At 38.2% G+C, this 26,592-nt stretch overlaps 1 protein-coding gene across 9 annotated transcripts in view; it reads right to left on the bottom strand.

The window, feature by feature from the left end:
* TBC1D5 (TBC1 domain family member 5) overlaps positions 1 to 26,592 on the bottom strand; it is a 586,162-nt gene that overhangs the window by 344,496 nt on the left and 215,074 nt on the right. For all 9 annotated transcript variants that reach the window (XM_025287205.3, XM_025287148.3, XM_044938556.2 and 6 more), the window contains one exon: positions 15,514 to 15,645. In XM_025287205.3, coding sequence (XP_025142990.3) covers positions 15,514 to 15,610 — 97 coding nt within the window. In that variant the 5' untranslated portion in view covers positions 15,611 to 15,645. Of the gene's footprint in view, positions 1 to 15,513; positions 15,646 to 26,592 lie in introns of those variants that run through there.

Below are 26,592 nucleotides of genomic sequence, written 5' to 3' on the forward strand. Positions count from 1 at the left end.
CCTTGCCTAGATGTTAATAAAAATAGCACCTCTCAGTCTTTGGAGAGAGGTTTAATGTAACAGCCATCTCTAAAATCAGATAACCTATATTAAGCACTGCAAGTTGGTACAGAGAAATTCTATAAATTGCCATTAACAACCATTTAAGAGTCCCCATTCCTCCCCCTCCAAGAAGCTCCTGGTAGGCCCTAGGTTTCCAGTCTTAATTGCTACCATGTATTTGATTATATAAAAGGTTTAAATGAAACCTACTTATATTGCCTTGGCAATATGATAAAATGGCTCAAATCAATTACGTTTTTTTTTTTTTGGCTTGAACAGAAAACTCAAACCTTTACATTTGACTGGCCAACCCAGCTACTGAACAGAATTTCTGTTCAGTTCTGATCTGTTTACAAGCAGACTTTAATATTTACTAGTAGTAAAAAACACTATTTTACTATTTTAAAAACTTTACTAAGCTTTTAAATGCAATATAAAAGCATCTCAATGATTCTATTACACAAATAATTTCAAAACTGTATAGTTAACAGTGTTCACATGTATCAAATTAACCCCATACTGAAATCATTAAAAGTATGAAAATGTGTCAAATATTTAATTACTACATTTTTGTGTGAAGTTTATTAACAAGACAAAAGATTTATTTTTAACTTGTTACTAAGTTACTTGTGATGTTAATTTTAACATGCAATTAATTAAATGTACATAAAGAACTATTAAAATATGCCTGACAGATGCAAAAAATAATTTAACCTCAGAATGACTAAAAACTAAATACTGTCTACTGGTTGTTTTGACCCATACAATACACATTTTTAAAATAAGATTACATTAACTATTAAATATAGCTGCCTGAGTATGACAACCATAATTGCATCTTCAAAAGTTTTTCTCAAAAGCTATCAGATTAACTGATTGCAGAAACTGCCCTTAATAGGCACAGATTGGAGATAATCCTCCAAGTATCAGAAAAAGCACATTAAGCAGTCTTCTCTTTACTCCTAATGTTAATTTGTGAATCATTTGAAGTACATGGACTTCTAACACTGCTCTCTGATGGAAAACAAGCAAAGACTTTCACCTTAGTGGTGATGTTTTACTATCATCGATCCACCCAGGTTTAACAGAAAAAGAGGTTCCCAACCAAGAGCACCAAGGATAAAGCATCACCACTGAGGAGCAGCTGAACGTGAGGGAATGACGAGAGTTGAAGTGAGTCCAGCAAGAAAGAGCTGGGTACGGTTAAGACAGCAGCCTTGACAGGAAGCAAGGCCACCACAGTTTCAGGTTTCATCCTGAAGGGCAGGAAGGGACTTCTCAACACACTATGGCAGACAACTCTACGTCTAAGTCTGAAACCTGCCCCATTCTCGATGTCATAATTGGGAGACATCTAGTCATAAGGCTCCATCAAAAGATAACATAAAACATCTATTTCTGCTTTATTGACTATGCCAAAGCCTTTGACTGTGTGGATCACAATAAACTGTGGAAAATTCTGAAAGAGATGGGAATACCAGAACACCTGATCTGCCTCTTGAGAAAATTGTATGCAGGTCAGAAAGCAACAGTTAGAACTGGACATGGAACAACAGACTGGTTCCAAATAGGAAAAGGAGTTCGTCAAGGCTGTATATTGTCACTCTGTTTATTTAACTTCTATGCAGAGTACATCATGAGAAACGCTGGACTGGAAGAAACACAAGCTGTGCCGGGAGAAATATCAATAACCTCAGATATGCAGATGACACCACCCTTATGGCAGAAAGTGAAGAGGAACTAAAAAGCCTCTTGATGAAAGTCAGAGTGGAGAGTGAAAAAGTTGGTTTAAAGCTCAGTATTCAGAAAACGAAGATCATGGCATCTGGTCCCATCACTTCATGGGAAATAGATGGGGAAACAGTGGAAACAGTGTCAGACTTTATTTTTCTGGGCTCACAAATCACTGCAGATGGTGACTGCAGCCATGAAATTAAAAGACGCTTACTCCTTGGAAGGAAAGTTATGACCAACCTAGATAGCATATTCAAAAGCAGAGACATTACTTTGTCAACAAAGGTTCGTCTAGTCAAGGCTATGGTTTTTCCAGTGGTCATGTATGGATGTGAGAGTTGGACTGTGAAGAAGGCTGAGCGCCGAAGAATTGATGCTTTTGAACTCTGGTGTTGGAGAAGACTCGTGAGAGTCCCTTGGACTGCAAGGAGATCCAACCAGTCCATTCTGAAGGAGATTAGCCCTGGGATGTCTTTGGAAGGAATGATGCTAAAGCTGAAACTCCAGTACTTTGGCCACCTGATGCGAAGAGTTGACTCACTGGAAAAGACTCTGATGCTGGGGGGGGTTTGGAGGCAGGAGGAGAAGGGGACTACAGAGGATGAGATGGCTGGATGGCATCACTGACTCGATGGATGTGAATCTGAGTGAACTCCAGGAGTTGGTGATGGATAGGGAGGCCTGGCATGCTGCGATTCATGGGGTCGCAAAGAGTCGGACACGACTGAGCAACTGATCTGATCTGATGCTGTAGAACTAAAACTTCAAGAACAAACTCATCAGGACTGATTCAGCAACTGACAGAAAGTCCCCCACTCCCAGTTTGGATAACCCTTGTGTTCCTCTCAGCACCGTGGGGGTCGTTTAGCCAGGATAACAAGTTAACACTGAGTACACAAGCTTCCACAGGCTCAATCAACCTTTCCCAGAGTGAAATCAGAGGATCCAAGACAGGGTCTCTGTACTCACATGAAGAGGAGGAGGAGAGGAATGAGGTACCCACATTAACCCAACTGAATCTCCTTAACAAAATCAAAGAGAATAATGTGACAGTTCTTCACATGTGCAAAATGACTGGACAGCAATACGAAATTACTTACAAGAAATATGAGCAACATAAAAAGTTGGGAGTTATGTTAGAGTATACAGATCAATTCTGATAAATTTTCAAGTATGATATGACTATTCCCACCACCCACCACCTTTTAATAATGAAAGAAAACAAAGTAAATTGAGATGTAAATCACTTATAGTGATATATACATAGTGCTTCTGGGGTATAGAAACAGGCCCACCAGTTTTAAAGGCACTGTGAGGTCTGTGACTCTCCTGTACGTGTCCGAAAACACTGCCAGTCTTCCTGCTGTCTCTCGGCAGCAAAGGGAACAGTGTCATGGCCCTAAAGAACCTCTGTGCTCTGCCTGTTCGTCCCTTCCTCCTCCCTAAGTCCTCCCAGTCGCTGATCCTTTCACTGACTTCATGGCCTCGCCTTTACCAGAAGGTCCGAGAGTTGAACCCACAGTATGTAACCTTTTCAGACTGGCTTCTTTCACTTAGTGACATGCCTCCCAGGTTTCTGCTTGTCCTGCTACAACCTAATGGCCCCTTCAGTTTCATGGCTTAGTAATAATGACATTGTATACACATACCCCTTTGTTCATCCACTCACCAACTGCAGGTCATCTTGGTTGCTTCCAGTTTTGGCAATCACCACTCAAGCTGCTAGAAGCACTGTGTGATGGTTTATGTTTAGACAATTCATTTGGGTGAATACCAAGGAGAGCAACTGCTGGATCTCACACTGCGAGTAGGTCCCGTTTTGTAAGCAGAGGTCACACCGTGCGCTCCAGTGGCGGTGCCGCTCTGTGTGCCCACCAGCACTGAACAGTGACCCTGCTGCGCGCCCTCCCTGGCACCGGGCACCAGCGTCTTGGACCTCGGTTGTTCCGGTAGGTGTGCCCTGCTGTCTCACTCTAATCTTCGACTCTCTGGGGGCCTATGACGTGGAGCATCTTTTCCTCTGCTTATCAGTATATTTTGTTTCACAAAATGTCTCCTCAGATATTCTGTCCATTTTTTAACTACTGGGTTTTTGTTTTCTTATTTCTGGGTAATTAAATTTCTTTGTCTGTTTTAGATACCAGTCTTTTATCAGATAATTTTTGTAAACAATTTTCTGCCAGTCTCTGGCTTGCCTTTCAGTCCCTTTAATGTCTTTCAAAGAGAAAAAAAAGGTTTTAATTCTAACAAAACCCAACTTATCAATTTTTTCTTTCATTGATCATGCTTTTGGTTTTGAAACAAAATGTTATCACAAAATGCAAGATCATGACGACTTTCACCTACGTCATTTCCCAGGAGTTTTATGGTTTCACATTTAGGTTGATGATCCACTTTGAGTTAACTGTTTCTGAAAGGTATAAAATCGATGTCTAGATTTGTTTTAATTGGCTTTGCTTCTTCGTCAGTATCAGTCACTTAGCTCTGTTTGTACGGGTCTTTCTGCGCTCCCTATTCTGAAGTCAGACATTGTCAGTCTTCTAACTTTGTTCTCCTTCAACGTTGTCTTGTCTGTTCTGGGTGGGTCGTGGACTTGAGCAGAGAAATCCTGTGTAGTCTCACACTGCAAAGTGATTAAACAATGTAGAAAACCAGGCTGCAAAGTTCTTTTAGCCTCTTTAAGAACTTTCTTTAAATATCACTTCATTAAAAAAAAAAAAAAGGGCCCCACAGGCTACTCATAACGTGCTTCTGAAATGCTAGAATCTTGGCATGTAACAAATTAATCCTCAGACCTGACAATGAATGAACACTTTAAAGGCATATTATTTTCTTTCAAAAAGTTTTGGGGGGATTCTCTTGCAGTCCAGTTAGTGGTTAGGACGCAGCACTTTCACTGCCATGATCTGGGTTTAATCCCTAGTCAGGGAACTAAGATCCTGCAAGCCACACAGCCAAAAAAAAAAAACCAATAATAATTTAAAACAATTATTAAAAGTCAAGATGGAATTTAGAGACCATGTATAATAAGAATCAAGAATCAAATGAGAACTGCTTACTGTGTAGTGAGTGAAAGTCGCTTAGTCATGTCCAACTCTTTGTGACCCCATGGACTATACAGTCCATGGAATTCTCCAGGCCAGAATACTGGAGTGGGTAGCCTTTCTCTTCTCTAGGGGATCTTCCCAACCCAGGGATCAAACCCAGGTCTCCAGCATGACAGACAGATTCTTTACCAACTGAACCACAAGGGAAGCCCAACAATACTGGAGTGGGTAGCCTCTCCCTTCTCCAGCAGATCTTGCCAACCAAGGAATCAAACTGAAGTCTTGTGCGTTCCAGGTGTATTCTTTACCAGCTGAACCAGGGAAGCCCGGTGTGTAGTACACATAGCAACTAACTAAAAGCAGCAGTCTACCCTGCCAAACTCAAAATGCCATTTAAAGAATCACCTACACTAATTTTCTACTATTGCTAAATAAACTGTTCTTCTAGTAAATTACTCTATTTTGACCCATCTGATCTGTGAACACCCTGGTAGACTGAATTCAGAATTTAGGGCATAAAATAAGAGTCAATGGATTGTATAAAGAGTCTCGAGCACTGAAAAACTAAATATACTCCTATGAACCTCTTTCCTAGAAATGAGAGATATATTTAATTTTTCAAAGTCTAGACTCCCCAAGCTTCTTGCATTTTACATTTAAATATTTACTACCTCATTACTCTTCTGCCTATTTTCTTTTCTTATTTGCAACTTTAGGAATTTCTGTCATTAAGCATAGAAGGAAAGGAAAGAAGATAAAAACAATAGAAACATTCATCAATCAAATTAGGCAAAAAGACTGTCAAACTAATTTTTTAAATTACAGTATTGAATTATCTTGACTGTTTTTATCTCCCTTGCACATAAAATCACCACTGATTACATGATAGTCAATCTTGTTCTCAGGTTTATGGAGAAGAGCAAATATTATTAATTATGGCTTGGTTGACCATTCATCTCCTTTGCTTACTCTGCATATATAGAAACAGAAACAACCGTTTATTCCTCCCTGAGTCTTCTGATCTCAACATTTAGAGTAGGCCAGATAGAAAAGTGAACTCTTCATTAAAAAATATCCATGTCAAAACAGAAAATAAAAGTCAAACTGAGAATTTAAACAGGTTTTTGCTTCCTACCTTTTTTATATGCCACACCATTCTGTTCCTTTCTATTAGCATGATTATTTTAATTATTAATTTACTTGCAATAATGATAATAATAATTTAACTATTAATTAACTTAACTACTTATGATATTCAAGAATTCAAACAGTACTTCAGTATTAAGCAAAAACCGGATAAAACTGAACACAAAACTTTCAAGGACCCATGTTCTCTTATTTTTAAATGGTAATTAAAAGTTTCTGATACTATTTACACAATGATAAACAGGACACGCATTGGTAAGTGCCAAAAGGTATTTGTTTTATTTACATCTTACAGGCTTTGCTTTCTGGCTCTGTGCTTTCTCTTCCATCCCTTTTTATCCAGCAGCAATTCCACAAAATCACTCAGCCCATTAAAAGTTTCTTCCTTTCTGCTATAAGGAGCCAAGAATGCATTATTACATTTTTCTGTGTGAAGTATGCTATTAAATAATAGCTTGTGCACTAATTAAAGCAAATGTAATTGTGAGAACACATTGACGTTGTTAAAGTAAATTAGCCAATTTGTTAATAGTTTCATTTCAAGTGACCTTAATTGTATTAATTGTGATACTAGCAAATTAAATTGAAGAGCATTAAATACATTGTTCTAATATGTCCTTGAGGAACAAATTTTCCATTACTTCAGCAAAGAGAAAATAAAGATTATTTGCACCACCCACCAAAGTCTCCTACACATGGCATACACAATGGGTCAAGCAGAAAAGGTCTTATCAAGACAGCCTTTATTGTTACTATTTTAATATTAGTAGCATGCCATAAAACAGATCACATAGTAGTAACTGAGCTTTAGATAAATGGTTAATTCTATGACATTCTTTTATCTCAGGTTAAGCAGAAATTACTTCACTATTACAGAGTTAAAATATTGAGAGTGAGGGAATAAAGATCAGCATAGAGGACTACAATATGAAAATAAATTTAAAAATACAACTCTGTGTAAATCAGGCATTACTTAATAAATGCTTAGTGTCAAGTCATATGATACATAATAAAAAAAGCTATGGCCCTCATTCTTGAAAAGAGATTTAAGAGTACAACAGAGAGAACAACACAGATGCTACGTAAACTTTAGTCTTCAGAACGCTATCCACACTGGCTAACAGAAGCCCCCAAGGTGGGCCCCTGCTGGACCCTCCTGCACGTCACCCCCAGTGCCCCAGACATCTTCAGACAACCTGAGTAGGACAAGAGTATCCCCACCGTAAGAACCTCCTCTCTATGAACTGCTCCCTTTTCTGTTGCTTCTTTCTGCCTCTCTGTGCCCACGTGGCCCCTCTGTCGCCATCTCCGCATGCCTGGCTCCTTGCTGTCTGTCACTCACACGTAACTGACCAGTCACCTTCTCAGAGGGCGCTGCTCTGAATACCTGCAGTATGCACCCAGCATTCATTACACTCCCACTCTAACTGCTGCCTAGCACTTATCATTCTGATACTTTTTCTCATTTTTGTACTTTTCCACCTTTTTCTTTTTTTTTACTGTCTCTCTCATGCTAAAATGTCAATTTCATTCAAAGAGAGCACCTGGACTATTTGTTTAATAGCCTATCCCCAGATACTAGATGATCAATCAATTTTTTGAATGAATGAATAAATAAATATCAGGGTTTGTGGCCTGCAGCTCATATTACATATGATAAAATATGTGTCTCTCTGATCTCTATTCATTTACTGAGTATAAGTGAGACTTCTTAACCATTCTGTCACCACTCTGACTGAAAATCTAAGTTCAACAAAATGGATGTATTCACAAGTCTAATTAAAGATTCAAATTGTTACTAGTGTTCTAAGCTTGGTCAAAATTAGTCATGTTCTATTTTACTGTTTTTCTGGTCCCACTGATGAACTAGCAGAAAGCAACTAGCATAATTCTTTGATAAGAAATGCACTTGTAGGTCACTTCATCTAAGTGTGTCTTTCTGGTTTATGTTTTTCTAAGGTTTTAAGATAATACTGTCACACAAAATCACCTCTGTCACTCTAGTTATGCCTTGACCCAGCCAAACAAAACCACCCATCACATAGCTTCTCACTTTTGGGGACCAAGGAATGTTATAAAGGCTGACTGAGCATCACGGAAGTCTCTCAAGGTATGGATATTCCTCAGCAGATACCTCTGCCCACAGCGGCAGTGGGCAGGGCTACTGTTTCTTTCTGCCACCAGAGCAAGCAGTGAGGTCTCCTTTGCTCTTCAGTTCAGTCACTCAGTCATGTCCAACTCTCTGCAACCCCATGGACTGCAGCACACGAGGCCTCCCTGTCCTTCGCCAACTCCCAGAGCTTGCTCAAACTCATGTCCATCAAATCAGTGATGCCATCCAACCATCTCATCCTCTGTTTTCCCCTTCTTCTTCCACCTTCAATCTTTCCCAGCATCAGGGCCTTTTCCAATGAGTCAGTTCTTTCCATCAGGTGGCCAAAGTATTGGAGCCTCAGCTTCAACATAAGTCCTTCCAATGAATATTCAGGACTGCCTTCCTTTAGGATGGACTGGCTGGATCTCCTTGCAGTCCAAGGGACTCTCAAGATTCTTCTCCAACAGCACAGTTCAAAAGTGCTAATTCTTTGGTGCTCAGATTTCTTTATAGTCCATCTCTCACATCCATACATGACTACTGGAAAATCATGCATGACCACTGGAAAAACTTAAACTCTTAAGACAACAAAAATGAAAAAAGTTCCGGTACAACTAAAATGACTCTTCACAAAATCCCAATGCTAAAGGAACTGAAAAAGCAACTCCCTCTTAATACAGGGAATTGCTACACCAACAGAAAAGTTCAAATAAAACTAAAAACTGAATTCAATTAATAAGGAATAGACAAATCAATAAAAAGAGCTCAAAATTTATACCAATTTTTTTTTTTTTTTTTTTTAATTTCAAGAGTACATGGGGCTTCTCTGGTGGCTCAGTGGTAAAGAATCCTCCTGCCGATGCAGAAGACTCAGGTTCGATCCCTGCTAAGCCTGTGAGCCGCAGCTATTGAGCCTGCGCGCTAGGGCCCGGGAACCACAACCACTGAAGCCCACGCGCCCAGACCCCGTGTTCCACAACCAGAGAAGCTGCAGCAAGGAAAAGCCTGAACACCAAAACTAGAGAGCAGCCCCGTTCTTCACGACGAGAACAGCCTGTGCAGTAATAAAGGCTCAGCACAGCCGAACATAAATAAATATTAAAAAAATTTTTTTTAATTTCAAGAGTTCATTTTACTAATAGTGAGTTTCACTGTTACCATTAAAATGTCTAACTTGCTAAATCTCAATTCACTATGAGAGCATGAACACACAAAATCTACATATAATCCTCTAAATCTAACATTAAAGAGCAAGTTGAACTTTTGTGGCCATGTAAATGTTTACACTGATATTCAAGCACCACGTCTCCATGTTACTTCTCGATCAGATTCTGAGTTCACTTCCACCCACTCAACTCAGTCAGTGAGCAGGATCTCGAAAAGACCTGCCCACTAATTACAGGTCATCAATCCTTTTCCCATCGCAGGCTGTTTCCTCCTGAAGAGTCTGTAACCAGGCGGTCCTGAGGCACTGAGCATGCTGGGCCCGCGGGGAGCTCTCTCATCTGCAGCTTCCATAATCTTGGCCCCTCCTTTACCTTCCCCGACTTTGACTATTGTCAAATACCGCTCCTTCTATCCAATTTCTGCTCAAGGAAAATTCTGACCCATCAATCCCTTCTGTTTTCCTCTCTTTGTATTCCTCGGCCGTCTCATATTTGATCTGGTATCTCTGCGGGATGGCTTTCAAGTCTCTAACTTGCAGCCTTTCACACTGAAGTCTCCTGTTCCCCGCCTTCTTCTGGATGGTGTAGTTTAGAGGGACAGGGCACGGTATGGTCACTGCCCTCTGAGGTCACCTCTACCTATTGTCACACCGCTTCACAAAAGCCATCATTAAGGAGATGTTTAAAAACCATTCATTTTTTTAAAATCCTTGGTACGGTCATTTAGGAACTTCCCAGTCACTCTCCCATTTATTTAGAAATCTTTATCTTCAATAAAGCCACCATTTTCCTTAATGATTTAACAGTCTTACTAACAGTTCTTCATCTATCTAAACTGATATTTTCCTCAATATCCACAGAGAATTTTTCATTAAGATGATACTTTTTACAAAACTACACAGACAGTAAAAAGATCAGTGGTTGCCACAGGTTAAGGAGCAAAGGATGGGGAGATGAACAGGTAGAAGCAGAGAATTTTGCAGATACTCTCGTGTGACACTGCTTGGACGGACACGCGTCATTATACACGTGTCCACACTCGCAGGATGCGAGTCAGCAGGAGTGGGTGCCAACGTGACCGCAGCGCGTGGGCCCCGGAGGCGCGCCAGCTGCCACAAGCACAGCACTCCGCTGGGAGACACGGGTAAGAGAGGCTGTGCACATGTGGGAACGGAGGGCATGTGGGAAATCTGTACCTTTCTCTGAATGTTGCTGTGAAGCTATAACTGCTCTTTAAAAAAGTCTTTGAAATAATAATAATAAAAAGACTTTAAGCCAAAACCTGTCCAAATCAATGAGACCTAAATTACCACAGGGAACTAATGAAGATGCTGAGCTGGTGAGCTGGCTGCCGCTGAATACTGCTCCCCTGAATCACCAGTCACCACTGCCCGTCACGCTGTCCCACCGCATCTGTGACTCCCAACCGCCCTGCGATCCTCTGCTGCACCTCTCCTAACTCGGTCCCTCCCGAAACTTTCTACTCTGCCCTCTCATAACTCTGCCCTCTTTCCATAACTTTCTATTCTCAAACCCATCCATGAATTCTTCCACCATAAACTTCCTTGGGTACTGTCTACCTGTTACACTCCCCTGACAAAGCAACCATCTGCTTTTCGTTGTGTCTAAGTCCTAGGCACTGAATTCTGCTGGAGGCAATCACACACATTTACAAGTTTGTATCACCTATAAATTATGATGTTTAAATTCACCTTGGTCCCCAAGGTTATATATTCTTTACCAACTCAATCTAACCTGTTTTACTCTCCCCAAATCTTCAAATGCTTCATCTTATCACTAACTATCAGCAAATTACCTCACCCTAAGATATCAAGAAAGATATTAAAATATCAGTGATACTTTATTGCACTCTCTGCCATCAAACAGATGAATGGACCACACCGAAACACGGTTTCTCCATCCTTCCTGCTATTATAGTGAGAATAAGAATACCCTGCCCCTCTGTACAAATCCATCTCAGCTCTAGACTGCATCTGAAACCAAGCAGAACCCTGCCAGTCCCGTCCCAAGTACAAGGTTCCCCCCTCACCCACTGCCTCTTGTTTGTAGAATAACTGAAATGTCCCAGGCCTCCCTGAGTCACAAAAGCGTAGGCTCAAGTAGTTAATGATTAGGATGACAGAGGCACAGGATCTTTTCAGGGTCTGATGAACACTCCTGAGTGGCTTTACGGGTACTGTAACTGCTCTCAGAGGGGAAACGCTAACACTCCTGAGTGGCTTTACGGGTGCTGGAACTGCTCTCAGAGGGGAAACGCTAACCACAGGGTGACGCACCTGTAGTCGAGACACAGGCTGCTCTGTCCTGAGCAACCCTGAACCCATGACTAGCACACTTACAAGACCTGGACTTAAAGAGAAGAGGATTAACACTATAAACTGTATGCATATCTTTGTGGGCATCAAAGTCATTGTGGCTTACTCTGCCCATATACATAGCCAGGCAATGGAAACTATCAACAAAGAGACGCTACAGACTGTCAGCATCTTCCACGTTAAGAATACGGCACCCTGTGTATCAGCATGAAGAAGTTACAGAAAAAGGATCTTTGTTCATAATCCCATAGAAATGGAACGATGTCTGAGAGGGGCATGTGTGAGCAGCATGTTCACAGGTAGTTTATTGTAGGAAGTAGCTCTCTGCAACGGACCACTCTTGTCACTTTAATAAAGCTGTATTTTACCTAACCTCTGGCCCACGCACACATTTCAAATATTTTGATTACATAATATTTGCCTGACATGTTGGTACTTTACCGATAAAGAAGAAATGAAGAAGGAGTTAAGAGATCGCCAGATCTCTCTCCCAGCCTCCCCTTCACCAGTCTTATAACAGAAACTGAGTGAAGAGGAAGATGAGGCGGCGGCAACAGCCTGCCCACGAGGAGGATGGTGGCGACTCTGGCCCCGACCGCCCTGCTGCCCCTTTAAACACTGCTGCGCCGCGTAGAACCTTCGGGGTTGGTCCGGGACACTAGCCCACCTTCTCCCTGGGCCCTGGACGGGCAGCCCACGTCACACGGCTGTGGACGTTTTGAGTGGCAAGCACCCAAACCTGAGTTCAATGACACCTCTACGACGTGGAAAGCCACACTAAAGATGGTAACAGGACCGCATCGTTTCCTTGCATCAACTACAGTAAGCTGATTTTATTACCACCAATTTATTCATCAATAAAGCCAGGCACCCATTTCCAGCCATGAAATTCTATGATATAATAAACCAAAAAAAGGAAGACTTGGGACAAAAAAATTGTAAAAAGGCAAAAATGAAGTAGGCAGGGTGTTCTGAATGTCTTAGATATTTTTTAAGTAGGTAAGTAGGTATTTTATACAAGAGCCAAAAAGAAAGCTTTGAAACAGGTATTACATAAAAAGGTATTACATTAAGTAATTATCTGAATACTACAAAAGCTGTTAAGTAAGAAGGCATATAAAATTAGAGCTAAAAACTCTGGCTGTATGTAACAAACTGCAATTCTTCAAAGAGACCTAATAGAGGAAAATGTTTTCTCATCATGAGTAACATTCCAATCTCTTATAAGCTTGGAAAAAAACTTGTGATTCTGATAATCTTATTTCATTATTAATAATACGTTAAGTTTCCCTAAATCTTCATATTGTTGTTTTTAGTTTAAAATGATTACTTGTTCATTTAATTAAATCATTAAAAGTTACATGCTAGGACTGAATAATCATGAATAGCTGAAAAAATAAGTTTTTTTTTTATGGTTTAAACTGAATTATAGGTAACTTGTCAATTAGTAATACCCTTTGATCAAAGATCTTGAAATTTAAGATGATAATTTTGGTACATAACCAAATTCAATAGAGAAAATGTCATACTTTCTGTGGTGTTTTCAATTTGAAAGAGAAATTCAAGCATTTAAAAGTTTAATTAACATGGAAAGTGTGCCCTAAGATTTTGCATGTATATATGCAAATACTTCTTTTTTTTCTGCCCTCACTCACTTCCCTCAAACATCTATGAAAGTAAACCAATGATATGTAACTTTCTCTCTGTCTTATCTGTTATGTGGCTATTTTTGCGAATCCTTTCCAGAATATGCAGAACCATTTAACTCGGAAATGTAGTATATTTCTGTAAATATAAAAATTCAGGTTTCAGAAATTAAAGACTTATTTGTTTACTTCTGGAATATGCAAAAGGAATTTTTTCAAGTCAACAAAAAACATGGTTTCTACACAGAGAAAACACTGATTAAGTCCAGTGTTCGACTACTTACAAAATGAGTCATCTAGTTGCCACAAATTCCCTTGTGGGAAAAGTGTAAATGGCTTCAAATACATGGAGAACCCCATGAAAGACATATATTAAAATAAACCAACATACTAAAAAGGTGATGATTTTTCAAGTAAATATGACAACCCCATTAAAATGCAGCACAGTTTTCTGCAAAAAGAAAACCTAAGATGAAATAGATGCTTTATATAAAATATTTACATATACAATGCACAAAACCCACTACCGTTAGTAACCTTTCTGGCTCTGAAGAACGAGATATTTACATATCTTTCTTCTGCGTGTGCGTGCGCTTCTGTGTGTTTTGTGTATATTTTTAACAGTTGACAGCTGTTTTAGAGCATACAGAGATGCCAAGCTGAATGAGGGTCTTGATTACTTCAAGATTAGCTATCTAAAGTTTCTATTCATTTTAAGTGTTGTTAGTTGGAAGAGTCATTAGTCACTTCCTTGTCTCATAGAACATCAGCATACATTTACATTGTTAATGAACATTTGGGGTAAATGAATTAATGGCACTTTTAAACATCAATTCAGTCCTAATAACTTTGTATGTCATAGAAATGTTGGCTAGGATATAAATGAAAAGCCTTTTCAGTAAAGGTAACACCTTATTCCTGCAAACAATAAAGTATAAAATTAATTTAAAATGTTTTCTTAACCAGTTTTTAAAAAATGAACCTCAATATTTAATGACCTAGTCCAGAGAAAAACACACTCTTAAAAAAAATGTTTATTCAAAAATAAGCAAATAAATCAGAACATTTTGGTGAAAATATTTTATATATTGATAACACAAAAATGTATTCACTTTTAAAATATGCACTTATGGAAGTGACTGCAGAATGATCTGACTTATTTAATTAAGAGCACTTCTTAAAGGTATGACATTTAAGAAAAAAAGCATCACTAGGGATGACTGTATCATTCTCACCACTAAAATTCTTTAAATGCTGAAACTAAACAGTAACATTTTTTTCATACTATCAAAACCTTAAATAGCAGTCTAAATAGAAGCAAATATAAAAATAAAATCATGAAAACAAGCTGTACACTATTTTCATTAAAAACAAGGGCATTTGGATGATGTGGAATGTATTAAAGACGGACAAAACAACATCTACACACTCCATAAACTCAAGAGCTTGTGTGCTAAAGAAATAGCTACGTTTAGGAAATCAACTTTTTTAAATTCCCAAAACATTACTTAATGCAGACCTTTACATCAATATAGGAAAAAAACTATCTGAAGTATAGAAAACATATGTGAATGACTTTGACTAAGTATAATTTCTTAAAATAGATCTTACAATCCTGGTATATGTATGAGTGAAAATTTACAAGTAGTTACTTGAATCATGAATCGACTTCAGCAAATATTTAGTTGAAATAAGGATAAAGCTTCAAGAATTGTCACAAACTTACTCTTTCCTTCTAAGATACTATGTTATCATTAATATTGAGAAAATACTATAAAGCTCCAATACATACACATTTAATACATTTTTCTAGCCCTAACATAGTTGATCTCTTAACAATTTCCATACATAGATATTTAAAAGAAAAACACAAATTTCAATTATTAAAAAAAGAGAAGAAATCAGGCAAGTCTTTTACCCTATAATAATCTCAACTTGCTGAAAGAAAGAAGAAAAATGCCCACAAAAATGAACACCAAAGGTTTAGACGTCTTTAGAAGATGTTTCACACAGACCATTTTGTATTTCAAAATTCGTATGCTGAAGTAACGAAGCATTTAAGTTTACGGATTTCTTTTTTTTTTTTAAGAATGACAGTGCATTAAACATGGGCTGTGGCTAATGTGTCTACAATTAAACGTTGACGCTCAGTGTCGCAGCGCTCCGTATCTATCCAGCAAAATGGTCTTAAAAGTTCTTCTGTGCAGCCTCATCTAGAGGAAAACATCTAAGGCAGGGCTAGCTGGAGACCCGCTGCCAACTTTCCCAGCAGCTCAGCAGTTATCCGCGCAGGAAACTCACCTCCAGGCTTGTCTGGGTAACTCGACAAGGGGTCAGTGCCCACTTCTTGTTCTTCTGGCTGCAGAGGATGTCTAGTTTCAGACAAGGAATGATACATTGTGAGAACTGGACAATGTCACCAAAAGTGCCCACCTGGAAGATGAAAAATATGGAGAAAAATGATACTCTTTTTCCTGCCTTGACTAGGAATAAATGCAAAACTGAAATGATTAAGTGAGCATTACAAACATTAACAAGCTTTCTACAGAATCCAGGGACTTTTAATACACACTAGTAGGAAAGAAGTGAAAAAGTAGCACTAAATTTTCTTTTTAAAAATTATTTTCCAAATCTGAACTAAACTGGTAATCTTTACCTCAACATTCTATTACCTATGTCTGCAGTATACTCCTGCACAAAGAGCTGAACTGTAACTTAAACCATTGTCACATTTATAATACCCTTCATCTTGCTGGAAAAATAATACATATTTACCATAGGAACTTTCAAAATATAGAAAATATAGCTAACTAAAATTATTTGTAATTGTATTAGCTGAAAACACCACTGTTAACATTTCAGTTTATTATATGTATTCTTTCTTTGTTCTGAGCATTTAAAACATGTACAGTTTTAATGTGATCCACCGTGTTATGTATACTGATTACATAAATTAGCGTATCTTCCTTCCCATTAAAAAGTCTACATTATCACTTCTAGTGGATCCCTAGTATTCTATGATATAGCTGTAACAATTCTTTATTAGTAAACAATCAGGATGCTTTCAACTGCCCAACACTATAAACAGCCTCACAATGAATGTCTTCCATTAATATCTCTGTACTGTATCCATGATTATTCCCCTTCAGGATAAATTCTTATAAGCATAATTACTGAACCAAAGCATGTATTTTTTTTAAATGTAAGATTTTGTGATAAGTTTTGACAAATTATGATCTAGACAGATTTGAATATAATAGAACAATTCATTTCCCTTGGCCACTCATCAACAGTAGAAATAAGTAATCTCTTGGGGTTCTTTATTTTTTTTGGATCAATATGATAATCCAGTTTTATACTGCATTTGCTTGATAACTAGTAAGATAACTGAAGACTTCACATGTTTTCTCTGATATTTGTTATTGTTTTTGTGGATGGAGTTTACTATCATGATTGCCCTCATGATTTGTAAGCATGCTTTAAATATTAAGGATACTAAAACTTTGTCATATGCTACATATATTTTTCACAATGTATCTCTATCTTCAAATTATGTATAATTTCCTAGACAGAGTAACATCTTTATAAAACCAAAAATATGTGTATCTTCTTTATGGATTCTGCTCTGGTGTTATACTTACAAAGGCAAGATTATGTAAATAACCACCTATGTCTTCTTTTGTTGATTTGAAGGTTTTGCTTCTCAAGTCTGATTCCTATAAGTAATTCTAATTTAAACACTTTTTTTCAGAAATTAAATTGTTGTTGAACTTGTAAGTGATACTATTTATTTTTTTTTAAGTCTATACAGTACAAATGACCTTCCCATATCAACATCTTTCAAAAAACAGACTGAGTTCACTAAATTTCATCCAAAGTAACGTAAGTAACAAAATATTTTAAATTTCCAGAGCAGGGGGGACAGGAAGAGGAAACGTGGAATGTTAAATTGGAAAAGAAGGTCCAGCCAAAATGTGTGTGTGATCTTACAGGATAAAGTCTCCACTCCTGGAGCAAAATTCCAGAAAAGCCCACGAACATACAAATCTTTGACCAATCTTTTCCCATCACAAAATACTCCTTTATTCTATTTACGTAATTTCAAAAACGCTCATTTCATAAAATGACTTGAATATTTTCTCATTCTTATCAGAACACTTCAATTCTCACCCACCCTCACTCTTGATTAGATGTAAACAAACCCTATCCCTCTCAGATTATGGTTAAAACAAAAGGAGAGGTTTAGGCAAAATCAACACTTGGGAAAGCAGAACTTTTGTTGCCAACACAGTGAAAACTTCTAAAGCCATAAATCTAAACAGTTGTCAGCTCTCGCTTCTTATGTGTACAAATCAATTATATATGGAGTACTAACTACACAGATAATCCGCTGGATTATCGAAAAAGCAAGAGTTCCAGAAAAACATCTATTTCTGCTTTATTGACTATTCCACATATCATCACATACTATCACATGACTATCACCACATACTGTGGAAAATTCTTCAAGAGATGGGAATACCAGACCACCTGATCTGCCTCCTGAAAAATCTGTATGCAGGTCAGGAAGCAACAGTTAGGACTGGACATGGAACAATGACTGGTTCCAAATAGGAAAAGGAGTATGTCAAGGCTGTTTATTGTCATCCTACTTATTTAACTTCTATGCAGAGTACATCAAGAGAAATGCTGGGCTGGATGAAGCACAAGCTGGGATCAAGATTGCCGGGAGAAATATCAATGATCCCAGATATGCATATGACACCACCCTTATGGCAGAAAGCAAAGAAGAAATAAAGAACCTCTTGATGAAAGTGAAAGAGGAGAGTGAAAAAGTTGGCTTCAAGCTCAACATTCAGAAAACTAAGATCATGGCATCTGGTCCCATCATTTCATGGCAAATAGAGGGGCAACAGTGGAAACAGTGACCGACTTTATTTTGGGGGGCTTCAAAATCACTGCAGATGGTGACTGCAGCCATGAAATTAAAAGACGCTTACTCCTTGGAAGCAAAGTTATGACCAACCTAGAAAGCATACTAAAAAGCAGAGACATTACTTTGCCAACCAAGGTCCATCTAGTCCAAGCTATGGTTTTTCCAATATTCATGTATGGATGTGAGAGTTGGACTATAAAGAAAGCTGAGCACCGATGAATTGATGCTTTTGAATTGTGGTGTTGGAGAAGACTCTTGAGAGTCCCTTGGACTGCAAGGAGATCCAACCAGTCCATCCTAAAGGAGATCAATCCTGAATATTCATTGGAAGGATTGATGTTGAAGCTGAAACTCCAATAGTTTGGCCACCTGATGCGAAGAGCTGACTCATCTGAAAACACCCTGATGCTGGGAAAGATGAAGGCAGGAAGAGAAGGGGATGACAGAGGATGAAATGGTTGGATGGCATCACCAATTCAATGAACATGAGTCTGACTAAGCTCTGGGAGTTGGTGATGGACAGGGAGGCCTGGAGTGCTGTGGTTCATAGGGTTGCAAAGAGTCCGACATGACTAAGTGACTGAACTACACATAAGGAATTCTGGGAAAGATACTCTAGTAGACAATCGCAAAATGTAAATAAGCAATTATATTATAAAGCAGAATCTGACACAGTCTACTCATCAAATGAATTAACATATTTAAAAAGTAAAGTCCTCTCCTATGGAGAAGTCTCATCAAACTCAAACACCTAATGCGGTCAGGTAAATATTATTAATAATTCCAGTTAGCATCCATTAAGCAATGCATATATGGCAAAAACTGCATTAAACACTTTGTGTATACTCATCATCTTATCTGCTGAACAACTCAAAACTCTGTTAGTCTTTGCCCTGCTTCATTCCGTATTCCAAGGCCAAATTTGCCTGTTACTCCAGGTGTTTCTTGACTTCATACTTTTGCATTCCAGTCCCCTATAATGAAAAGGACATCTTTCTTGGGTGTTAGTTCTAAAAGGTCTTGTAGGTCTTCATAGAACCGTTCAACTTCAGCCTCTATACATGGACATTACCAGATGGTCAACACCGAAATCAGATTGATTATATCCTTTGCAGCCAAAGACGCAGAAGCTCTATACCGTCAGCAAAAACAAGACGAGGAGCTGACTGTGGCTCAGACCATGAACTCCTTATTGCCAAATTCAGACTTAAATTGAAGAAAGTAGGGAAAACCACCAGACCATTCAGGTATGACCTAAATCAAATCCCTTATGATTATACAGTGGAAGTGAGAAATAGATTTAAGGGCCTAGATCTGATAGATAGAGTGCCTGATGAACTATGGACTGGGGTTCGTGACATTGTACACGAGACAGGGATCAAGACCATAGCCATGGAAAAGAAATGCAAAAAAGCAAAATGGCTGCCTGGGGAGGCCTTATAAATAGCTGTGAAAAGAAGAGAAGCGAAAAGCAAAGGAGAAAAGGAAAGATATAAACATCTGAATGCAGAGTTCCAAAGAATAGCAAGAAGAGATAAGAAAGCCTTCTTCAGCGATCAATGCAAAGAAATAGAGGAAAACAACAGAATGGGAAAGACGAGGGATCTCTTCAAGAAAATCAGAGATACCAAAGGAACATTTCATGCAAAGATGGGCTCGATAAAGGACAGAAATGGTATGGACCTAAGAGAAGCAGAAGATATTAAGAAGAGATGGCAAGAATACACAGAAGAACTGTACAAAAAAGAGCTTCACGACCCATATAATCACGATGGTGTGATCACTGACCTAGAGCCAGACATCCTAGAATGTAAAGTCAAGTGGGCCTTAGAAAGCATCACTACGAACAAAGCTAGTGGAGGTGATAGAATTCCAGTTGAGCTATTCCAAATCCTGAAAGATGATGCTGTGAAAGTGCTGCACTCAATATGCCAGCAAATTTGGAAAACTCAGCAGTGGCCACAGGACTGGAAAAGGTCAGTTTACATTCCAATCCCAAAGAAAGGCAATGCCAAAGAATGCTCAAAGTACCGCACAATTGCACTCATCTCACACACTAGTAAAGTAATACTCAAAATTCTCCAAGCAGGCTTCAGCAATATGTGAACCGTGAACTTCCTGATGTTCAAGCTGGTTTTAGAAAAGGCAGAGGAACCAGAGATCAAATTGCCAACGTCCGCTGGATCATGGAAAAAGCAAGAGAGTTCCAGAAAAACATCTATTTCTGCTTTATTGACTATGCCAAAGCCTTTGACTGTGTGGATCACAATAAACTGTGGAAAATTCTGAAAGAGATGGGAATACCAGAACACCTGATCTGCCTCTTGAGAAATCTGTATGCAGGTCAGGAAGCAACAGTTAGAACTGGACATGGAGCAACAGACTGGTTCCAAATAGGAAAAGGAGTTCGTCAAGGCTGTATATTGTCACCCTGTTTATTTAATTTATATGCAGAGTACATCATGAGAAACGCTGGACTGGAAGAAACACAAGCTGGAATCAAGATTGCCGGGAGAAATATCAAAAACCTCAGATATGCAGATGACACCACCCTTATGGCAGAAAGTGAAGAGGAACTAAAAAGCCTCTTGATGAAAGTCAAAGTGGAGAGTGAAAAGTTGGCTTAAAGCTCAACATTCAGAAAACGAAGACCATGGCATCCGGTCCCATCACTTCATGGGAAACAGATGGGGAAACAGTGGAGACAGTGTCAGACTTTATTTTTGTGGGCTCCCAAATCACTACAGATGGTGACTGCAGCCATGAAATTAAAAGACGCTTACTCCTTGGACGGAAAGTTATGACTAACCTAGATAGCATATTCAAAAGTAGAGACATTACCTTGCCAACAAAGGTTTGTCTAGTCAAGGCTATGGTTTTTCCAGTGGTCATGTATGGATGTGAGAGTTGGACTGTGAAGAAGGCTGAGCGCCGAAGAATTGATGCTTTTGAACTGTGGTGTTGGAGAAGACTCTTGAGAGTCCCTTGGACTGCAAGGAGATCCAACCAGTCCATTCTGAAGGAGATCAGCCCTGGGATGTCTTTGGAAGGAATGATGCTAAAGCTGAAACTCCAGTACTTTGGCCACCTGATGCGAAGAGTTGACTCATTGGAAAAGACTCTGATGCTGGGAGGGACTGGGGACAAGAGAAGGGGACGACAGAGGATGAGATGGCTGGATGGCATCACTGACTCGATGGACGCGAGTCTGAGTGAACTCCGGGAGTTGGTGATGGACAGGGAGGCCTGGCGTGCTGCGATTCATGGGGTCGCAAAGAGTCGGACAGGACTGAGCGACTGATCTGATCTGATCTGAAGAACTCAATGACGCATCTTCATCCTTATTTTCATTTCACCAGAGAAAATGAGGCACAGAGAGATGAAGCAGTTTGTTTACAGTCGCACAGCTGGTGTTGAACGCATCCTCTCTGGCTCTAGGGCTCACCCTCTGCTTCAATACGACCCTTGGCTCTAAGCCAGTGACACAGACCGACAAGAAGTCAAACAAGGGAGTGTAAGACGGCAGGTCTGTCAACTGTTGGGACATCCTTTTCTCTCCTTCAATGTTTTCAAGAAAAGTTAAAAATCCAGAATTTTATGTGAAATCTCTTTACTTGTGTTGGTAGATAATTTTTTAAAAAACTGTGTGGAACTGATTAAACACCTCTCAAGCCTGTATTTGGCCATGGATATCTTACAACATAAAATTCATATTCTCCATACATTTTGTCATACTCTTAAAACATCTAAGGGTAAATATTTGAAAATGAGTACCGCGAGTTAACTGCCAGACTTCCTTAAAATTTCTTTAGCATCCTATACTATGTTTTCTTATCATTACTCCAGTTTCTCACTTTTATAGTATATACACTTTTCTACTGTTAGACTTCATATACCTGAAATATACAAATAAGGGGATTTTATGTATTTTAAACTCTATGAGAATTTGATATCAGTTTACTGGTTGATTGTCTAAGTATATTTCAAAAAGGCACATTAAAAATAAGGTACTCTACAACATAATGATGTTCAAATATTAGTTCAAGATGCTCAAGATATTTAAGGCCTTTTAAACTCTATGCTGCTGCTAAGTCACTTCAGTCGTCTCCGACTCTGTGCAACCCCATAGATGGCAGCCCACCAGGCTCCCTGGGATTCTCTAGGCAAGAATACTAGAGTGGGTTGCCATTTCTTTCTCCAATGCATGAAAGTGAAAAGTGAAAGTCAAGTCGCTCAGTCGTTTCCGACCCTTAGCGACCCCATGGACTGCAGCCTACCAGGCTCCTCCATCCATGGGATTTTCCAGGCAAGAGTACTGGAGTGGGGTGCCACTGCCTTCTCCTTTAAACTCTACAGTAAATTTAATTATAAATCATTTACTTATTTCAGCTTTAATAATAATTCTTTAGAAATTGAGATGTCTATGGTAACACCCAGTAACCACAATATAAAATTTACCAAATACACCAGTCTACAGACATTCTATAGAATCAGGTATCTACTATATTCTAATTTATTATGCCTACAGATTGAAACTGAGTCACTGAAATGCTTTTACTAAAAGAAACCTGGAAACCTGCTGAATAGTAATAATGAATTATTTTTAAGAAATTTGTTGAATAAAAACTTTGGATAATACTTTTACTTTTCTTTTAAATACAGATTTAAATAATAATCAAGTTCAAGAGTAATTTATTAAGTTGGCATTGTTTTAGTTTTTGTTACTGTAATTTTAAACACAAAGGGCTATTTTTGCTTTTTAGAACATAATAAAAATTACTTTGTTGGCTACTGCTATTGTGATTATCTTATAAAATCACAATATGTTGCTTTCAAATGTGAAGTAATTTTCTTAAGACTTTTCCAACTTGTGTTTTGTGACTATAACAACCAAAAATATATGCAAACTACAAAGCAGGATGGCAAACAATTTTAAAAAAATGTAATCTGCATTTATTTTAAACACTATAATTTTGTACCTGTGAATATCAAACTACAAGAAAATATTTAAGAAAAATTCAAGTGAATTAAGGGAGGTTTTTTTATTTTTGGTTCAGAATATTTTAAGACAACCACTATAAAAGTCAAAGTGGCATAAACATTTTGAAACTCACAATGGACCACTGCATCTTATGCTTGTATACTTCCTATGTCCTAAACTTGTCTATATAGAAGTGAAGTGAAGTGAGTGAAAGTCGTTCAGTCGTGTCTGACTCTTTGCGACCCCATGGACTATAGAGTTCCTGGAATTCTCCAGGCCAGAATGCTGGAGTGGGTTGCCTTTCCCTCCTCCAGAAGATCTTCCCAACCCTGGGATAGAACTCAGGTCTCCCGCATTGCAGGCGGATGGATTCTTTACCAGCCAAGCCACCAGGGAAGCCCGAGGATACTGGAGTTGGTAGCCTATCCCTTCTCCAGGGGATCTTCCTGAGCCAGGAATCACCAGGGTCTCCTGCATGGCAGGTGGATTCTTTACCAAAAGCTATATATATATATATAGAGAGAGAGAGAGAGAGAGAGAGAAATACATAATGACCAAAAGTATGCATCTTAGTAATGACTACTTTAATCCATAACTGATGGATTTCAACTTTCTTAAATAATGTGAAACTGTCTCTAGAATTTCCCTAGCTGGCAAAAATGGTAAAGAATTTTTTTAAAATAAGGGCAATCTTATTTTTTCTAATTCAGAAAGCACAGCAAAATACTTTCTAAGACTTGAGAAAGAAGGTATCTCTTCTTTGCTACACTTGCAATATAAATAACGTTTAAAGTCCCTGTTTCTCATGAAATCAAAGTTCACAAAACTCAAAATTAGCTGCGCAACATGGTTTTAACTGCCATTCTGGTCACACAAATTGACACCCTAGGCTGAAACCTCCATTTAAAAATCAGAGACTAATCTTAAGGATTGTTGTACTGGCTTCATAAATCTGGTTGTTACAATATTACATCTTAAGATAAAAGTGATCTGAAAGAAAGGAAGTATCGTTAAAACTGTTAATATTTAATGAATGGGTTGAGTTCACTAAAGCTTGAAAGATAAATTATGTTAATGAAATTTCAAAATAATATATTTTCCATGTAAAGTGAAGTAATACAAGTAGTCTATAAGTATAAACTTCTATTGTGAGCATCAGAATGACAAAAAAAAATAGGTTAGTGAATACAATTTTCATTTTTAAAATGGCATCATATAAACAAAACCTCTAGTTTATTCCCTCTGAATCTGAAGTTCTTTGTATTTCAGCTTATATTTATGCTTTTACTGTTTCTAATACAGAGGCACAGAATTAGTATTCTGAATCGTGTCTTCTAAAGACATCCATATTCAAAAAAGCTCATATAAGCATACTTCATTCATTTAAATTCTTGACTGATGGTAAACTTAGAAGTCAAACACTGAAATGACAGTAATATTACTTTACATAAAGATAACTCCTATAAGAAAAGCATATGAAAGAGCATAAATGAACTATTACCAGAGCACAATTATAAGAGGGGTGAGGAAGATACAGCATGAATGAGTATCCGTTACAGGCAGCACGCATTTACCACAATGGGCTTACAACCTACAATACGACAGCTTGGCTATAAATGCAAGAAACTGATAGAAGCTAAATTTTTGTAATTAGACAGTAATGGAACATTATTTGTAGAATTGGCAAAAAAATTTTTATTTAGAAATACTGGTAGCCAGAAGTAAATTTGATGGTCAGGGAAAATGATGTTTTAATGTCTTAATTATAAGAGAAAGAGGAAGAGAAATGAGGGAGGGAAAAAAGATGAGAAATAAAACAAAGGCAAAGGATGAAGCTTCATTTTTGAATTCTGTCATTTTCATGCAAGAGTGCTCCCCTGGACTTTAAATCAGTTAATTAAGTATTAAAATCAATCATCGGAAAGTCTTAATATTTAATATTGGTTAGATTGTATATCAAAGTAGTTTTATTATTTATTTACTCCAAACCTTTCCAGAATACTTCATCTGACAACAGGGGGTCTGTTTCTCACAAGATAAATGCATTTACAATGCCAAATAAATTATATATAAAAGCATTTGTCTTAATACATGTCATTCAATATTAAAAATCATCCATTGGTAAAATCCTGAAACCCTAATTCACTTTTACCAACCACACAATTGTATGATCAAGTGTCGCCTATTAAATAGGTACAGGACTACAGTAAGGGTCTACACACTGAGAACAATGATTGAAAGAAAATTAACACAGATTTAATGCCTATATTTCCAAGTTATCAGAATAAGAATTTTAGGGTAAATGATCCACTATAAAAATACTAGATTCATAAATGATACACATAATCAGAAACATGCAGAATATATGAAGGGATCACAGGTGGGTTTAAATGTTTTATACTACAAAATACGAATATGTTCGGCTTTCTGATATCCAAATGCTATGAAGTAACTGGAAAGTGGCAGTTGTGACCATATAAACACGAGAAAATTGAGCATTTATGAAGAGTTAGAGTGGCCTGACAAAAAGCTCTCCACATGTATACTCATATGGTTTCAGAGTTCCCTTGAACATGTACTCATGATGTAAAGATTGGGAAAGCTCAGCCTAGTGACCAAAATTCTTGTCATTATAGCCTTCAACTTATTTACTGCTCTGTTTTATAGGGATAGACATGACCTCTAGCCATTACAGTATTTGGTCAGGTTCTTATAAAATCAAGAGAATTATAACCAACAATTGGGAGTTCAGGAAGAATACTGAAAAGAAAAAACAACTGGACAATTACATTAAACTGATGATGAGATTAAGAACAAGGAAAAGCAATAAATGGCCACTCTGCATTAAGCATCAAATCAAATCAAATAATTCAGTCAAAAACAAAAAGAACCCCTCTATGGTACAAGCCTGGGAAGGCCTAAGGTGTTTGCAGAAGCACAGGAGTAATTATGAGGAGGTCCCTCTAAAAGTCCTGGTGGATCTGACATTTAGCCCTGAGCTATTAGTAAGTGGTAGGGCTAGAAAATAAATTTAAAAAAAAAACTAAAAACAGCATTTTTAATTAAGTAATAGTAACCAGAAAAGCATGAGGCGTCCCCAGTGGTTCAGCATTAAAGGACTGCAAGTTCAATCCCCGGGTCGGGAGATCCCTGGAGGAGGGCAGGGCAACTCTAGTATTCTTGTCTGAAGAACCCCATGGACAGAGGAGTCTGGCGGGCTATGGTCCACAGGGTTGCAAAGAGTCAGACATGACTGAAGTGACTTGACAGGCACACAGGCACGCAATGGCAAAAACACAGCATTTATTAGGAAGCAGGCACTGTTTAGGCACTTGTTCATTTAAACCTCCCACAAAATTAAACCAGGATTCATAGGACTAAAAGTTTTCTTTATTGCTATGTTAACTATAACGGACCTCTGGAGATACTGCAGGCTCAGTTCTAGACACTGCAATAAGCAAGT

Source organism: Bubalus bubalis, chromosome 1, assembly GCF_019923935.1.
Source record: "Bubalus bubalis isolate 160015118507 breed Murrah chromosome 1, NDDB_SH_1, whole genome shotgun sequence".
Lineage (NCBI taxonomy): Eukaryota > Metazoa > Chordata > Mammalia > Artiodactyla > Bovidae > Bubalus > Bubalus bubalis.